Source organism: Cyrtonyx montezumae, unplaced genomic scaffold, assembly GCF_038088225.1.
Source record: "Cyrtonyx montezumae isolate F1298 unplaced genomic scaffold, pur_monq_1.0 scaffold_3, whole genome shotgun sequence".
Lineage (NCBI taxonomy): Eukaryota > Metazoa > Chordata > Aves > Galliformes > Odontophoridae > Cyrtonyx > Cyrtonyx montezumae.
In genome coordinates, this window is record NW_027072034.1 from 136996693 (window position 1) to 137011430 (window position 14738).

The 14738-nt window shown below is 37.3% G+C and overlaps 1 protein-coding gene across 1 annotated transcript in view; it reads right to left on the reverse strand.

Annotated features, from left to right (window-relative positions):
• Window positions 1-1697: 1697 nt before the first annotated feature.
• The window catches only part of ASZ1 (ankyrin repeat, SAM and basic leucine zipper domain containing 1), a 35497-nt gene continuing 22456 nt past the window's right edge, over window positions 1698-14738 (reverse strand). Inside the window, exons 8-13 of the mRNA XM_065741508.1 lie at window positions 14112-14187; window positions 13722-13778; window positions 9444-9556; window positions 4646-4751; window positions 4107-4220; window positions 1698-1852 (exon numbers count right to left, since the gene is read on the reverse strand). Coding sequence (XP_065597580.1) covers window positions 1703-1852; window positions 4107-4220; window positions 4646-4751; window positions 9444-9556; window positions 13722-13778; window positions 14112-14187 — 616 coding nt within the window. The 3' untranslated portion in view covers window positions 1698-1702. The remainder of the gene's footprint in view (window positions 1853-4106; window positions 4221-4645; window positions 4752-9443; window positions 9557-13721; window positions 13779-14111; window positions 14188-14738) is intronic.

A 14738-nucleotide genomic window follows, 5' to 3' on the forward strand; every position in this document is an offset into this window, starting at 1 on the left:
GCACACAAGTGTAGTAGTAAAATGAAGACATCTGGAATTTAAGCTATCGTCTTTCTGCTGACTTCATGTATTTAAGAGTTCAGTGCAACATTCAGACTCATGACTCATTTCTGCACAGAATATTTTATTTCAACTCTCAAACTAGAAAACATTTATCAGCAAGTATCACGCATTATTCTCTCCCTTCCTTGCCCCTGCATAGGTAAATTTACACTGATGACATCATTCACATTATTATACTTTAAATTCAGTTACATGCTGGTAAATCTGTTTTCTGGAGCAGCTTTGCTATTTTCAGCTGCACAACCTGAAAGGTCGGCTTCAAAGTTCTGAGTACAAGTGGATCATCTTTCCAGATTTGTGGGATAAAAATTAACTGCAGTTACTGTCTGAAATGGCAAGATGCAGCAGCAGTAGGAAACGCACCTCTGGAGTGGAAGCTACTTGCAAATCCTCACTGAAGTGGAGAACTGAGGAGCACTATAGCCACATAGCAGCAACCCTTTCTAGGGCTGTATCACACACATCATGTGAGCAGCTGCAATCCACTTGCATAAAGTACTCACTGCCAATGCAACGTGAACAAACTTCCGACGTGCAAAACAATTACAACAGCAAGGAAACACTAACACCCAAGGTAGTTTTCTCCAATCAAAAGCAGAAAAGAACTGTGACAGCAATAACTGCCTGGAGCAGCGCTCAGTTTTTATCTTCTCATTACTACTCTCTCCAGAGGGAGCATCCAAGATTATGACTGCACACATCTCTGAGAACAGAGCATGCTAAAGCGTGGCACACCCACTGAGTCAAATGGTTTTTCAGACTGCTTCTGTTTTGACAGAAGAATGTCCCATCACAAACATTCAGCACTTTTATAGGCATTCATTGAAGTCTACAAGAATGTGATCCGGATTATTTATACCAAGTCCCTTTTCTCGCAGCACAGACAGTGATAACTGGCTGAAAAAACAGATGCTAAAGTTTTGCTGCAGAATTACAAACAAGTCAGTAAGTGATGAAAATCTTCAGAGGAAAATTAACACTAAACTACTGTAGTGAAAGTCCACATTAAGAAGAAACTTCCTCCTAAGTTGCCTGTGTTGCTTGCATTTTTATAGCAAAGGACTGCTATAAATTGTTTTAGTATCCTTTTTTTAGTGGATATTAATAGTTTTAGTGATAAAACTATTAATACAAGTACACCTGAGGAAAGTTATCTCAGGCATAACATGAATAGCACAGTTCAGTGAGAAATTTTAGACAGTATGAAAGATATCTACAGTCCTGTGGCTGTGACAAAGACAAATAAACCTCACTAAAGTTTTTCAGAAGAATCTATACATGAGAAAAGAACTTTATCAACATACAAATCCCAATATACTTAATGTTAAAGAAAAAGAAACAAACCAAAACACACCTGCACTGCCACTTTAAATATAAGCCTCCAAGATAAACAACAGTATTGCTTGCTTACCTTGTACCCATAGTCAATACCAGAAATAACTTTGAAATTAAAACATTAAGACCCATTCAAGTAAGCACACTGCATTTTTAATCACTTTACAGCTAGACCAAAATATGTACTGAACGTAAATGCTTCAGATATGATGAAACTACACAAATTTTCACATGAATTCAGCTCTGCTACACACTTTGAACAGAAGTATAATGTAACCAATGTACTCACATCACTGAAAAAAAGTCAGCTTTTCTTGACAGCTAACTTATTTATAAAAAAGAATAAACCAAACCCAAGCAATGTTACTGCTCCCATTCTTACTAATCTTTTTTCCAAGGTGAGTGATTTTTCTGGAAACACCACTAGGCTGCAGTCACTCCTCTGCTCCTCTTTCTGAGGCAGACATTACGTTCATGAAAAAAAAGTAAAAAGAAAAAAAAGGTTAGGGCGAAGGTTTCTTAAATATGTGATAAAGTATACCCCTGAATTCTGAGGACTGAGATATGCCTTTCTAACTGTGTGTCTGGGCCTCAATTCCATGGAAATAAATATGCCCAAACCTTTAGATGCTCAATGGTTCTTTAAATAACACATTCTAGAAAACAAATCATTTGCAATTTGAATTCCTCTGGAATAAAACATACTGCCAACACATACTACATACTACAAAAATCCGATACCAAAACACTTCAATCATCAAGTATTTTAACTTTCTTTGCTATTAAAAGCCTTTTCTTTCTAACCGTTTATTAAAACAGAAAGTTAAAGCACGTAACAGATGAGGCTTTCAAAGACTTTTTAACATTAAAGTGACAGGGAAAGTACCTCACAAACACCTGCTTTAAAAATCACTTTCAAAAAGTGCATGTCATGCACTTAACGTGTATTGCAGAAGAAGTACTGCTATGACTAAGCTTTGCAAGTGTACATAAATCATTTTGAAAGTAATGCCTTCTATTTATTTCCAAGGAAACTACAAAAGAGACGAAGAGCCCAATAACAATGTTTGACAGAGCAACTTCCCAGCTACAAAATACTATTTTTCAATGTAGTCTCTGCCAGTAGCAGTGCATTTTCTCCAGCAATGAACAAGAGGCTGCATGCTGCATTCATAAAGCTCTGCACCAGTAGAGGCGGCCCACTGCTGAAACGCACTGCCTCACCGTGCTCACATCCACTGCTGGGTCTCCAAAAACACTCAGCAAGCAGCAATGAATGTCAGAGGGTTCCACTTTTCCCCACACAGAGGAATTCAGTGACACACCTTTGCTTCACACACACTTCCATGTCAGATGCCACTGTGTCAGGCTGCCCCTCTGCTGCCATCTGCCGTACAGCAACAACAGATAAGGGGATACTGGTGGGAAGGTTCAGCCTCTACTCCCATCCCACCAACATCTGCCTCTGACACCATGGGCTGATACCATAAAATATTACTGTGAGAACAGCCCTATTACTACCCAGCATTTAGATAAAGGCAATTGGTACCATTACTATGTAAGAGTTTTCACTGCTTTGTTTAAATTCACACTTTTCACAATAAACGTTTCAGAGCTCTGCAGTGATTCAGAGATGGCTCACCATAAATTAAATAATACTAAAACTCTTTGCATTAAATCTTCATCAGTGCAATAAATGACACACTGCACTATTTTAATAGAACAGGAATTGAATTTTTAAATAACTGGAAGGCTAATGTTTATTGTGGGTTTAACACTGGGTACAGAGCCAGTGTGCTACATCTTGGCAGCCACAAAATCTTAAGTATATATGAGAGTAAGTGCAAGTAGCACCTAAACTTTGGCTCAGCCCACACTCCCTTACAACTGATCTGCACACACAGGAGGCAGGTACACATATGCAGTTGACTTCTGCATATGCAAACTAAAGAACACAAACAGCTAGAAGTTCTTCACTGCAATCTCTTAAATATATTTGGTGTTAAGTGATTTATTAGAAGGCTGTTGCATTATATTTACTTAAACTACAGGAAATTGCATTAGTAGCATTATACTCCAAGTCTCAGTTCCACATGGCTTCATTTAGTAACAGATTCCTTTCTGACACTGATGCTCCATTTACTCTATCCCAGCAGCCATTCATTTTACTAGCCTATTACTTAAAATGACCCCACCTGACAAGAGCATATCACTGTGTTGGTCTGAGAATGACTGATGTGGTGCTAACACCCAGCCTTGACCTCTCCCACCCTCTTTCTTTTGTCACTCTGTGAAGTTATCTGGGATGCCTCTGATTCAATCCATAAAACCGTACTATCTTCCTTGAGAGTCAATAATTCCAAACAAAAGATTCCTTAATTAAGAAGTATTCTGAGTGGCATTTATGCCACAGTGGCTGTTCAAGAACACAGGGATATTTCCCATTCAATTACTCCCTGTGATATAAAGGAAAAGGTGGATTATACCTTCCTTTGGACACTCTGCACTTTTGAAATACTTGAGATTATTTCACTTTGTTATGGAAAGGTGGAAAGCCAGGCTGGGGAGTAGCAGCTGCAATGTTCAGATTACAGATGAAGAATGTGTGGTAGAACAAGGTATCAAATATTTCACTGATGAACATCACATTCAGTACTGAACACAGAAACTTACATACAGTAAGTTATAGCCTCACTCCTCACACCCACCTTCACCACGAGTTCATTCAGCCTCTTAACTTCTTCTCTCAACTTCTCAACATTGCAGATCAAATCTTTGCAAACTTCAATATATCTTTCAGCTGGTGTCCACTGTAGTACCATCTGTTAAGTCACAGTTATTGGCCACAATTACTGTATGTCATAACTTCATATTTTTAAGCTGATGTAGCATAAAAGACAGTATCAGAAGAAGTTTATAACTACTTCACTTATGTCAGGTTTTCTTTGCATGATTTATACATGATATCGATCTACTATTCTCTTCAAGCCTTTGTGGAAATCCATCACTCAAATCATTGGAATCAACAGCAGGAACACTGGAAAGCAGATTTATCTTCTTTAACTGGGTGACTTATTGAAATAAATTCTTCAAAAAGACCCCTTACATTAGAGATAGAACACAGGACGGCTCTATAGAGCTAACAATAATCAAGACAGAGGATGAGAATACACATTTGTCATTTTACAAGGTAGAATAACACTATTCCCCCAAACTCTAAATCATTTTTTCCCCTCTTGTTGAATACCTTGTAAGAATTTTTGACGAAATGTTCATTTATGGTCTGCACAGGAACGGTCAGGTTACTACACTCTTTATTTAACTTCTGAAGAATCTTGAGGCACTCATCCCCACTACCAAAATACAACCATATGCCATTATTTGTAAAACATAATGTCTTCTTGCAAGCTGAATCTCATCTATGCATTTTCAACACTAGCTAGTGAGCAAATCAAACATGCAATTTCATCACAATAAAAAAATTCAGTCTGTTTAACACAGGGTAGTTGAAGACTAACATACAACATCTTAGCAAGCTGCACACTTTGTTGCCCATACCAGTGCTCCTTCCCCCCTCCTCCAGCTCCTCCCTTCCATTTTGGAAGGGCAACAAATCGTTATGTTACCTGGAATATTTAGCGACTTGCGAAGCTGAAAAAACTTTCAGCCTAAGACGTTTTGGGAACACCTTGTTAACCTCCACTTCTATTTCTCACTTTTCAATCCTGTTTTTATCAGTGAAAACGTTTCATTACCTGCTGCAAGTGCAGTTCTGTATGCCATTACACATAATAACCATAACACGCTGCATTCCCGTGCACGTGAGCACAGAGATCACAGTCCTGCAATACCAGGAACAGGCAACTGAGTCAACTTTACACTGACGTATCTGTATTTTTGACTGAAGCTTATAGTTTTGAGGAGGTGGGAAAAATAAGAATCCTGGAGCTAGGACTGCAATGGCTACCCTACAGACATGTTGTCTTCAGCACAGTTGAAGAGTGAAGAATCTGATAATACTCTCTTGGGCCCTAGATGTGAAAATACATTCCTTAAAGTCTAAAATTTCTGATGTTATCTACTTTGAAGGAAATGTACACTTAATACTCAAATATATGCAGGAAGATAACTCTGAAAATCAGTTTCATCAGTCTCCAAAAATTGGAGGAAAGGATACAGAAATTCAATAGACTAATTTCAGTGCCAGGCTTCTAGAGCTAGCTATAAGCCATCCAGGTGAATAACATCACAACCAACACAAAAGACAATTTTAAGCTGATACTGCCCTACTGCAGAACTTCATTACATCTACTGGGAAATCCATGTAAACGGATTCAAACTGCAACATCCCTCTTCTCCCTACAGTCATCTGCTACTAAACCCAAACACTACACACTTGCACCCTGTTACTTAAAGGCTTCTTCTGTTGGCAAAATGGTCTAAATGCAATCTGGCAAGTACTAAATCTAAGCCACAAACCTGCATGGTGCAGGTGACAAAAAAGTGACTGGGTATGGCTCAGTGTTTTCACTCAGATTTCAGCTTTTCCCTATCACGACGCATACTCCAATCAAGCAATACTGATCTGCCTACTGGTAAAACATTTGTTTCCTAAAAACAGCTTTAAACCCAGGGCCCGATGTACTGTAGCATCCACGTAAGTGGAAACAAGCAAGACTGGAGACTCAACTCTTCAATAACAATTCTCCATCAGGAAGGGAGAAGTGTGTCAACAAAACCAGAACAAAGTTCTCACAGAGCACTACCCACAGCTAGGACTGCACTGTTTTATACTCGTTTGAGAATAATTTATTTCCTCAAATTTTCATTTTGTATTTGTTGAAAATATCTCCAATTTAAGCAGCTTTGCTCTATTTCTCAGCTTCCAAGGTAGAGCCAAATGTTGCTCTGTCAGCCCTACAAACAACCTACCCTGCATCTGAACCTCAGCACTGAGTTTAAATCTTCTAGTTTTTCTTGGTGGAAGACGTGAACACTAAATCCAGCTCCCGTGAACTCACCACCTAGCCAGTCTGTATAACCAACAGTACAGCAAGGAGTTCAGGCAGAGAAGAATGAAAAAATGTTATGCTACATGTACACAGTAATCCCATTTTTGAAAAAAAAAATCACAGAAAATTAAGATAATATAAAGTATTTAATAATTTAGAAAACACATCCTGTAAATATAAATCTCTTCTGATACTACATAAATTTATTGGGACTTCAGAAATGAGTTTTTAAATGCATCATTCAATTCTGGCACATAATAATCGTGAGCAAAGTCTTTGTTGCTGTTCAGAATGTCTGTTGGGCAGTGCTGCAAATCAAGGATAAGACCTTGCCACTTAAAGCAGAAATACCAAAAAGCATCAGCAGGAGTGCTGAAGACTGAATACCAAGATTGTTCAGAGTTAGACAAGAAGAAATGAAAATGAGAAAGCCCATAATGATTCAATTTATAAAAATAACTTCAGAACGATGTAACAGCAATTATATTTAAAATAAACACTAAGCAAACTAATCACATCTAGAGGTAAGAAAAGTTTTTCCCCACGTTACTTCAATTAAGACATGCACATGAAAACTTTCCTCTGCTTAGAAAGATAACTTATTAGCAAGCTAGAATCAGTTATGGCACCTTCTGTGTTTTATCACAAAAGAAATTATTTTCATTGAGAATAGTTCCAGAATTCCTACAGTAAAGTACTGGAAATATTTTTCCACCATTACATCTCATACGCCTCATGATTATACAAATACAAACTCCATGAAAACATTTGTAAGAACTATCAGCTGCAGTGACATGTTATTTTCATTTCCAAATGCTTCCAAATGGGAATAACATTTTCAAAAAAATAATGACTTTTTAAAAGAATGAATGGCTGTCAGAATACCAGTGGCTACACACTGCTGGACAGTCTGTGAGTTTATAATCAATCAGTTCAACATTTTCTACCATGTTAGTTTTTTTATGACTTAATGACTGATCTTCCTTCTCACAGAATGACTTTGAACAAATGGCAAGTAAAATCTTTATAGAAGAGCAGGTAAACAGAGTATGAATTCAGTCTCAAGGTCAGATTCCTGAAATACATGTCAAGCTATTTTTTAGAAAGCTATGCAGTCCTCGCCTTAACTGAAGAGCTGTCATATTTTCTGAACTTAAGTCTTCAATCAATTATTTTCTGGTTTTGAGATCTATATAGGTTTCAAAACCATACGGTACTAACAATTCCATATGACGACCATGTTACTGGCGTGTAAGACTGTACCTGACATTACATGCTTGCTTCCACCCCCCTCCCCTGTACCTGCCATGAACTAGTAACTTCTTCTATTATTACACTTATTTTCTGTTTATTCTTTTTTCAATGTACTGCTTAAATGCGTAAACACCACTTGCTATTTGTCAATCTAAAAAAGCATACATTTCTAACATTAAACAACATGAATGTTGTTTAGGGAAGCTTGAACTGGTCTTTTAAACTGAAACTAATGATTCCTTGATGAAGAATCAAGATCACTTTCCAAAGGTGCCTAACTTGGACACAGGCACCCAGATGACCAGTCTACTTCCTCAGCTCAGCAGTAAAGCCTCTACTGTAACAAGAAAGGCTCAAGTGCTGCCAGAATACATGGACATTATGCAGCTTTGTACCCTCTTGCACTCTAGAACTTCAGCTCTCCAGTCTTGTAGCACACACACTAGCTTGCACCTGAATTCTCTTTTGGAAGTAAGCACTTGCTTTGACAGAGAAATCTCAGAGACAAGGCAGTGCCAAGGTCCTGCAGTGGGACATGAACACCTGGCTGTTCCAGCTCACCTCAATCCTTCAAGAGCTTCCCAGATGTATACAGAATGCACCTGAACCCTAACACATTCTTCAGTCCAACTCACAACACCATGTCAAGTTTAGCCCTACAGTCCCCATGTAAGGCACACAGGTCTCTCCAGAGTTTTGGAGAAGGAAGAAATAGAGCTAAGAGAGCTGACACTAGTCAAGAGACAGATGCATGCTTCAAGCACTTCCCTATACACTTTAAAGAGGAAATAAACTCACTCTTCTAGACAGAAGAAAATCATTTGGTGAATACATTGGATACGAGAAGGAGTTTGTCACAAGTCCTGTGCAGGTAAAAGAAGATAAACAATGCTATACAAATGGTGATGAGACTGGGAAAAGAGAAAACAAGTGCAGAGAACCCAACATGTGATGCGTCCACAGTGTGCGGATGGTGCAATATTTCTGAAACAGAGCAGTCTTCTCCAAGCTGAACAAAAATAGTGCAGCTAACTAAGGCTTCTGAAAGGCAAACCACAGTTCTCTGCTGACGTCCATTTCTAAAGAATCCGATTGGTTTTATTCTTCAGAAACAGTTCTACAGCTCTGGGAGGTAAGATGCAGGAAGATAGGAACACAGAATCTAAAGTCTGTTGAAAATTAAACCCATATGCAGAAATAATATACACCTCTGCCTCCCACACTTTTTTACTGCATCTTACTTCCATACTTGATAGCAATACAAACAGTCTGTATTGTCTACATATGCAATGGAGAATTACACAGGCCATATTGTTCAGAGTTTGAAAGGGTCAATAATGCTCTGAAGCATGGGTAAGCAAGGAGAGCAAGACTTCATTTCCACAAGGAAATAAGAAACCTGCTCATTGAAGTTTATCAGAAAAAATAAAGAATGAGTTAAAGAAGTCACACGTGATATAAACACACCTACTGAAACATGTGCACAGCAGTGCTGATCTGAGGTACAGATTAACAATTCATCACTCAGATGACCAACATGATGACATAAGATGGCAATATAACCAATAAAAAGATTCCTACAGCAGAAAGCTGTGCTTCTAACTTTCTCTGTACAAAATGCACCTATTTATTATCCCTCAAGACACACTAACAGGCATCCCATGAATGTTTATGCATAGGATGAGATGCCAGAAGATCTTAGCTTTGTGCTGTAGTAAATACTGCAGTTACCTTAAATAGTTTGCATTCCAGTTTACTTCCCTTAGAAACAGTTATTACCTGAGTTCCATATTCACTAATTCAGGAAGGTCTCTAAATCTTGTTTCTTCCACTTGTAGCTCGTTAATGGCATCTAGGAGTTTCTGTTGATCTACAGGATTTGTAACACCTACCTAAATTCAAAAAGTAATTTCAGATATATGATTTAGTTTTAATACATATTAAACATAAAGCAGTTCAGTACTGTTCGTAAAGAGTCAAAAGAAGTTGCTTTTAAGTTATCAACTATGCTTGTTATTTCCAAAGGAAATTAAAATAAATTAAAAAAAAAAAGTACTGACAAAAAAAAAAAAGCCCACAATATAATAGAAAATAAGACAAGAACCAAGGAGGAGACAAACTGATCTTGCACAGGATACTCAAAATCTGGGTATTAAAGAACATAAGAAGCAGTTTATAAGTGCCACTATGTTGTTAGGATCTTATGCTCCGCTATCTCAGAATCATCTATATCATCTTATAGTGAGAAACAACCAACCATCACGACAGTGAAACAGTGTTAATACTCTGTGTTATTTTTTTCTGAGCTAAGTCTGTGTCAAATTGTGAATTAGAAAGAAAGAGATCGGATGACAAGAAGGGCTTCTGGGCAAGTAATTTTTCCCAAATTAAGGAAACTAGTTTTGTAAGACATCATATCTCTTTTGAGAACCTTATTTTTTAAAAAGACTTTTGTGGTACACTATCTAGTATGAACTATTGTTCTCTTAATATTTACAAAACAAAGTGACATCTAACAGCGGTCATCTCACGACACAGTACTAAGCTGATTTGTGAGCAGCAAATTTAATTACAATTAGAAAAATTGAATGAACTCTTCCAAGCACAGGGTGGCAGTTACTCTTGAATATTAAAACTATTTGGCCTAAAGTGAGAGCTATTACAACTGGAATTCATTTTGACTCATTATTCTCATTCCTTCAGCAAGCAAATCAGGATACAGCTTTCTGATCAGTGTATCAGATACACGTTCTAATCTGGGTCCCTGTAAATAAAAGATAACATCGTTCTGCGAACAGGTCAGTTGACTGAGCACTCACACAACACCTTGAAGATATGCCTCATGAAGAAGGAACTGTCAAAGAAATTGTCACAAAGTCATCACCACAGCACTTTTTGAATCAAGAAGTACTAGGTGCAGAATTTGAGAAGAAATGGACCAGTTCAAACTCCTTTTCAAAGCAGACAATTTTCTTTTCCAGACCATTTATGCTGAATGAGAAAATTTACACATAATCTGACCACTCACACAATGGTGAAATGCATGGAACAAGAACAGAGTACAAAGCCCTTCTTCTTCCTTACAAATGAGGAAACTGTTAAGCTGGTGTCAGTTCAGTTGTACTCTGCAGTCTATACAGTGCAACTACTATTTTTAAGTGACCATATGTCCAAGAATGAAGAAGTGTTGTATAAAGATTTACTTATATCTGTAAAACAGATTACACATAGTCCAGATTTTGATTCTAGGCACATAGTCTTAGGGTTTTTTTTTAACTTAAGAGTAAAATAAAACAAAAAAATCCCTGAAAATTCATGTATCAGCATTAACATGATTTCCCTGTCATCATTTAGGCAGAAATTAAAGAAGAAGGTGAGTAACAGATTGCCTCAAGTGAAAGATGGCATGCTTCTCAGATAACATACCAGTGAGGTTACACACAAACTCTTACATCTTTGTCGCGTTGCCCAAATGGTCACTATTTTTTATTCACTTCATTTTCTGCCAAATATAAAATGTTTTTTTTGTATGTGGGAAGGTGGTCAGAGGAAGGAGAGTCTTGGCACTATGATATAGAAGTATGCAGACCAGATAATTTAAAATACAAGCCGGGAGTTTAACTTCATCATTAGATGTGTCACATTTTTATTACACATTCTCAAATCCAGAACAGGATGCCAGTTTATCTCATTATAAGCTAACGGATGTGTGAGACAGGAATTTTCTCAGTTCAAAATGCATCAAGTATTCATGCCAATGCTTTGTCAGACAAATACTCAAAAAAAGATACCTCTCCTTCATTAAAAAACAAAAACAAAACAAAAAAAAAACAATAACGACCAAAATCCAAGTGTCCAAGTGTTGCAAGAGGAACAAGCAGACAAAAACCTCCAAATGTTGTATAGACTTGTCCCAGTATATTGAACAGACACGTCTCAGTGTGGAACAGTTTATAACTTGAAGGAATGCAAGGATTTCAGCTTGAAAGAGTCATTGTTTAGGCTCTGTAGTAGAATACAGATAAAGATATTTACAGAGAAAATATCTTCCTGATATAGTTTGATGGAGGAAAGTGTCTCATGTTAGTGACAGGATTTTTAGTCCAGTTCCTTGGATAAAAAGCAGCATGGTTCAGAGGAACCCATCAGAAGTCATCATTTATCTCTGCAGTAATAAGATCCAGACTATTAAGAAGTGCTGGCTGTTGGTGGATGATCTGCCATCACACTAAGAACTTTCAACTCTGTTATGAGGAAACAGATCAGATTTTTTTTCTACCAGCAGTAAGGGGAGAAACTGTTAGCAGAGCTCTCAAACTAAAATCAAGGGTTGATGATAACTTATGAAATGCTAATATGCCAGGTGTGCGATGTTATTTGTTAAATTCTGAGTGGAAGGCTAATTAATTTACAACCATGTACAAAACGTGACGTATTTTCCAGGTACTGTTTTCTTCTGTTGTCAAGACAAGATGCAAAAAAGAATCCTGCTCCTAAAGAAGTTGCCTTCCCGTGCAACAACAGCCAGTGCAGGTATTATTCCAGATTGTTCTTTGTATTAGGGAGTCCCAAACACATTTGAACACCAAAAGAGAAGTTATCAGATTGTGTGAAATATATTTTATCTCATCAGTGAAGCTATAGTATTTTCACTAAGGCTCAGCTATTCACTTAAGTCCATAATCCTCTCTCCTCCTCCAATGCACCCTGGACAAAACCAAATAAAAATGATTACAACATCAAAACAGGTGATGAATTTGAACATACAGTCGATCAGATTTGCAGGTCAGGCAGACATGAGAGAGCAGTTCACAGTCATGAGAAGAAAACCACAGAAATCTCCTAAGAATGAAATTCCTGTAAAGGGGGGCTTTAGGGAATCAAAGTCCACACTGGGATGCTACAATCCACACAGATGCTGATGTGCCCCGTAATATTTATACATCTAAATCAACTCTTAAAAAAATCTTGATTGACAAAACTCCCTATACACGCACCCTCTGAGAATACAGGTATTTCTGTGCTCTGTCAAAACACCGAAAACACTAACTCTACTCAGTTACAAGACAAATTTCCATGCAGGACAGCCTTGTAATATCAGCTCTGAAGGAACATCAACATCTGCAATTGCATTATGATTGCTGCTGCTAGACATGCCTCCTTGGCATCACGAATGCTTTGGCACTGTTCCAGTAAAACAACAGGTCATCTGAATCAGAATAAAGTGGAAAAAAAAAAGTTGACATATAGGATGTACATGGATAGCACAAGTAGCAGGGAGAAGGCTTGAAGGAGCTAATTTATCAAGGCCACTTTGGTAACCTGGACTATGTACAGACTGCTTAGAAAAATCCTACAGCCTGAAGTACTTATACTGTTCCAAGGAGACTGCTATGGTAAAATTTCATCATGGCATCCTCCTTCAAGAAGACAAAATCTTTCATTTCCCAGAGCAGTAATTCCAGTGAGGAGTCTAAGGAAAAAAGTAACGACCCTATTTCTAGCACAAACTGAAACCTTATAAAAACACATCAATTTATCCTGGACAACAGTGAAATACTGAGCTTCCCAAATGCAGTAAGTTGCAAGAAAGTTTTTTGTTTTTTTTTCCTTAAAGCGAAAAAATAAAAATAAAAACAGAAGAAATTAAAAAAAAAAAAGGCCACACTTAGAGAAGATATATACGACTATCTGCTGCTAATTCTAGCACTGATCTCCATTCAGGGAAAACACTTATCATAACAATTGGAACAACTACAATTCAACACTGAACTATTTACTGCTCATCCCAGCTCTCACATCATTGCAGCTAAGAAACAGAGGGAACCTCCATTTCACACACAGATGACCCAACAACTCACCTTCCAGAATTTAAGGCTAGTTTGTCAGATTACACACAAAAAAAACCTGTCTACATTTATACAAAAATTCAAGAATCTGTCAGTTTCTGAAAACAGGTCTTTAAAGATGAATTCTTATAAAGGTTTGATATTTCTAAAGAGAAGATACCAAAAACATTTACAAAAAAGAAGAAAATTTTTGAAGTCATAAACTAACCTGCATCATCTCTTCTTTTTGCATGGTCAGAAGCTGCCATAAATGTACATCTTTTTCCTACATAAATCAAAGAGTTTTCTGACATCAAAAACAGTTCCAAAAGAAAACAGTGCTTTCACTTTTTTTTTTTTTCATTTACACGTTACTTCAGTTTTCACAAACAAAAACAACCACACCATACTCTTACCAGAGAAGAACAGGTGTCTTCCAGTTCTGAAATAGCATACTGGGACTAACACACAAAATTAAGATTACACAACCCAGTCCACTGCACTGGACCTTTACAATTCTAAGGTGAAATTTCACTTAACACATTTACATAAATTAATATTAATGCATAGGTTATGTTTGCTTTCATGAAATTAAGATAGCTGATACACCATATCTTACCTTCAATAATCCTCCTACGTGTTCTAGACCAATACCATGTAAAAACACCTCCATGGCATCAAAAGTTGAACAGGATCTGTAAATCCATTCAATGAAAGTTCAAGATGAAATCAGTGGAAGTTAAAAACAAAACAAAAACATGTCCAGAACAAAATGCTACAGGAGAAATCCCAGGCGGATGTCAATAGATCTATAACTCTCCATACTTACTGACAGTAGTCTCTTGTAAGCATCATGGGAGTACAGCATAATCTGAAAACTTTAATTACATTTTTGGTCTAACAAGTAGAATCGATCACAAAGAGAGCTACTGTTTCATAGCAATGAAAATTGCTAAATACCAGAATGTTCCAACATCTGAGCAACATGAGGACCTTACAGTTGCTCACAAAAGACTGAAAAATCTGGAAGTGGTGTTAAGGAAGATAAACTGTGCATTCTTATCAGCTAATCATCATATAAACTGGATTCAGCTCACAGCTGTTACTCTACCAGTTCCATTTAAACTAAAATGTTATCAAGAAAACGGGAATGTCTATTTTAAAGGTAGTGGAAATAAGTCTGGTAAGAAATCCATTGCCACAGGACTACTGTTCTGAAGGTAGACCAAAGGAACAGTAAAATTCA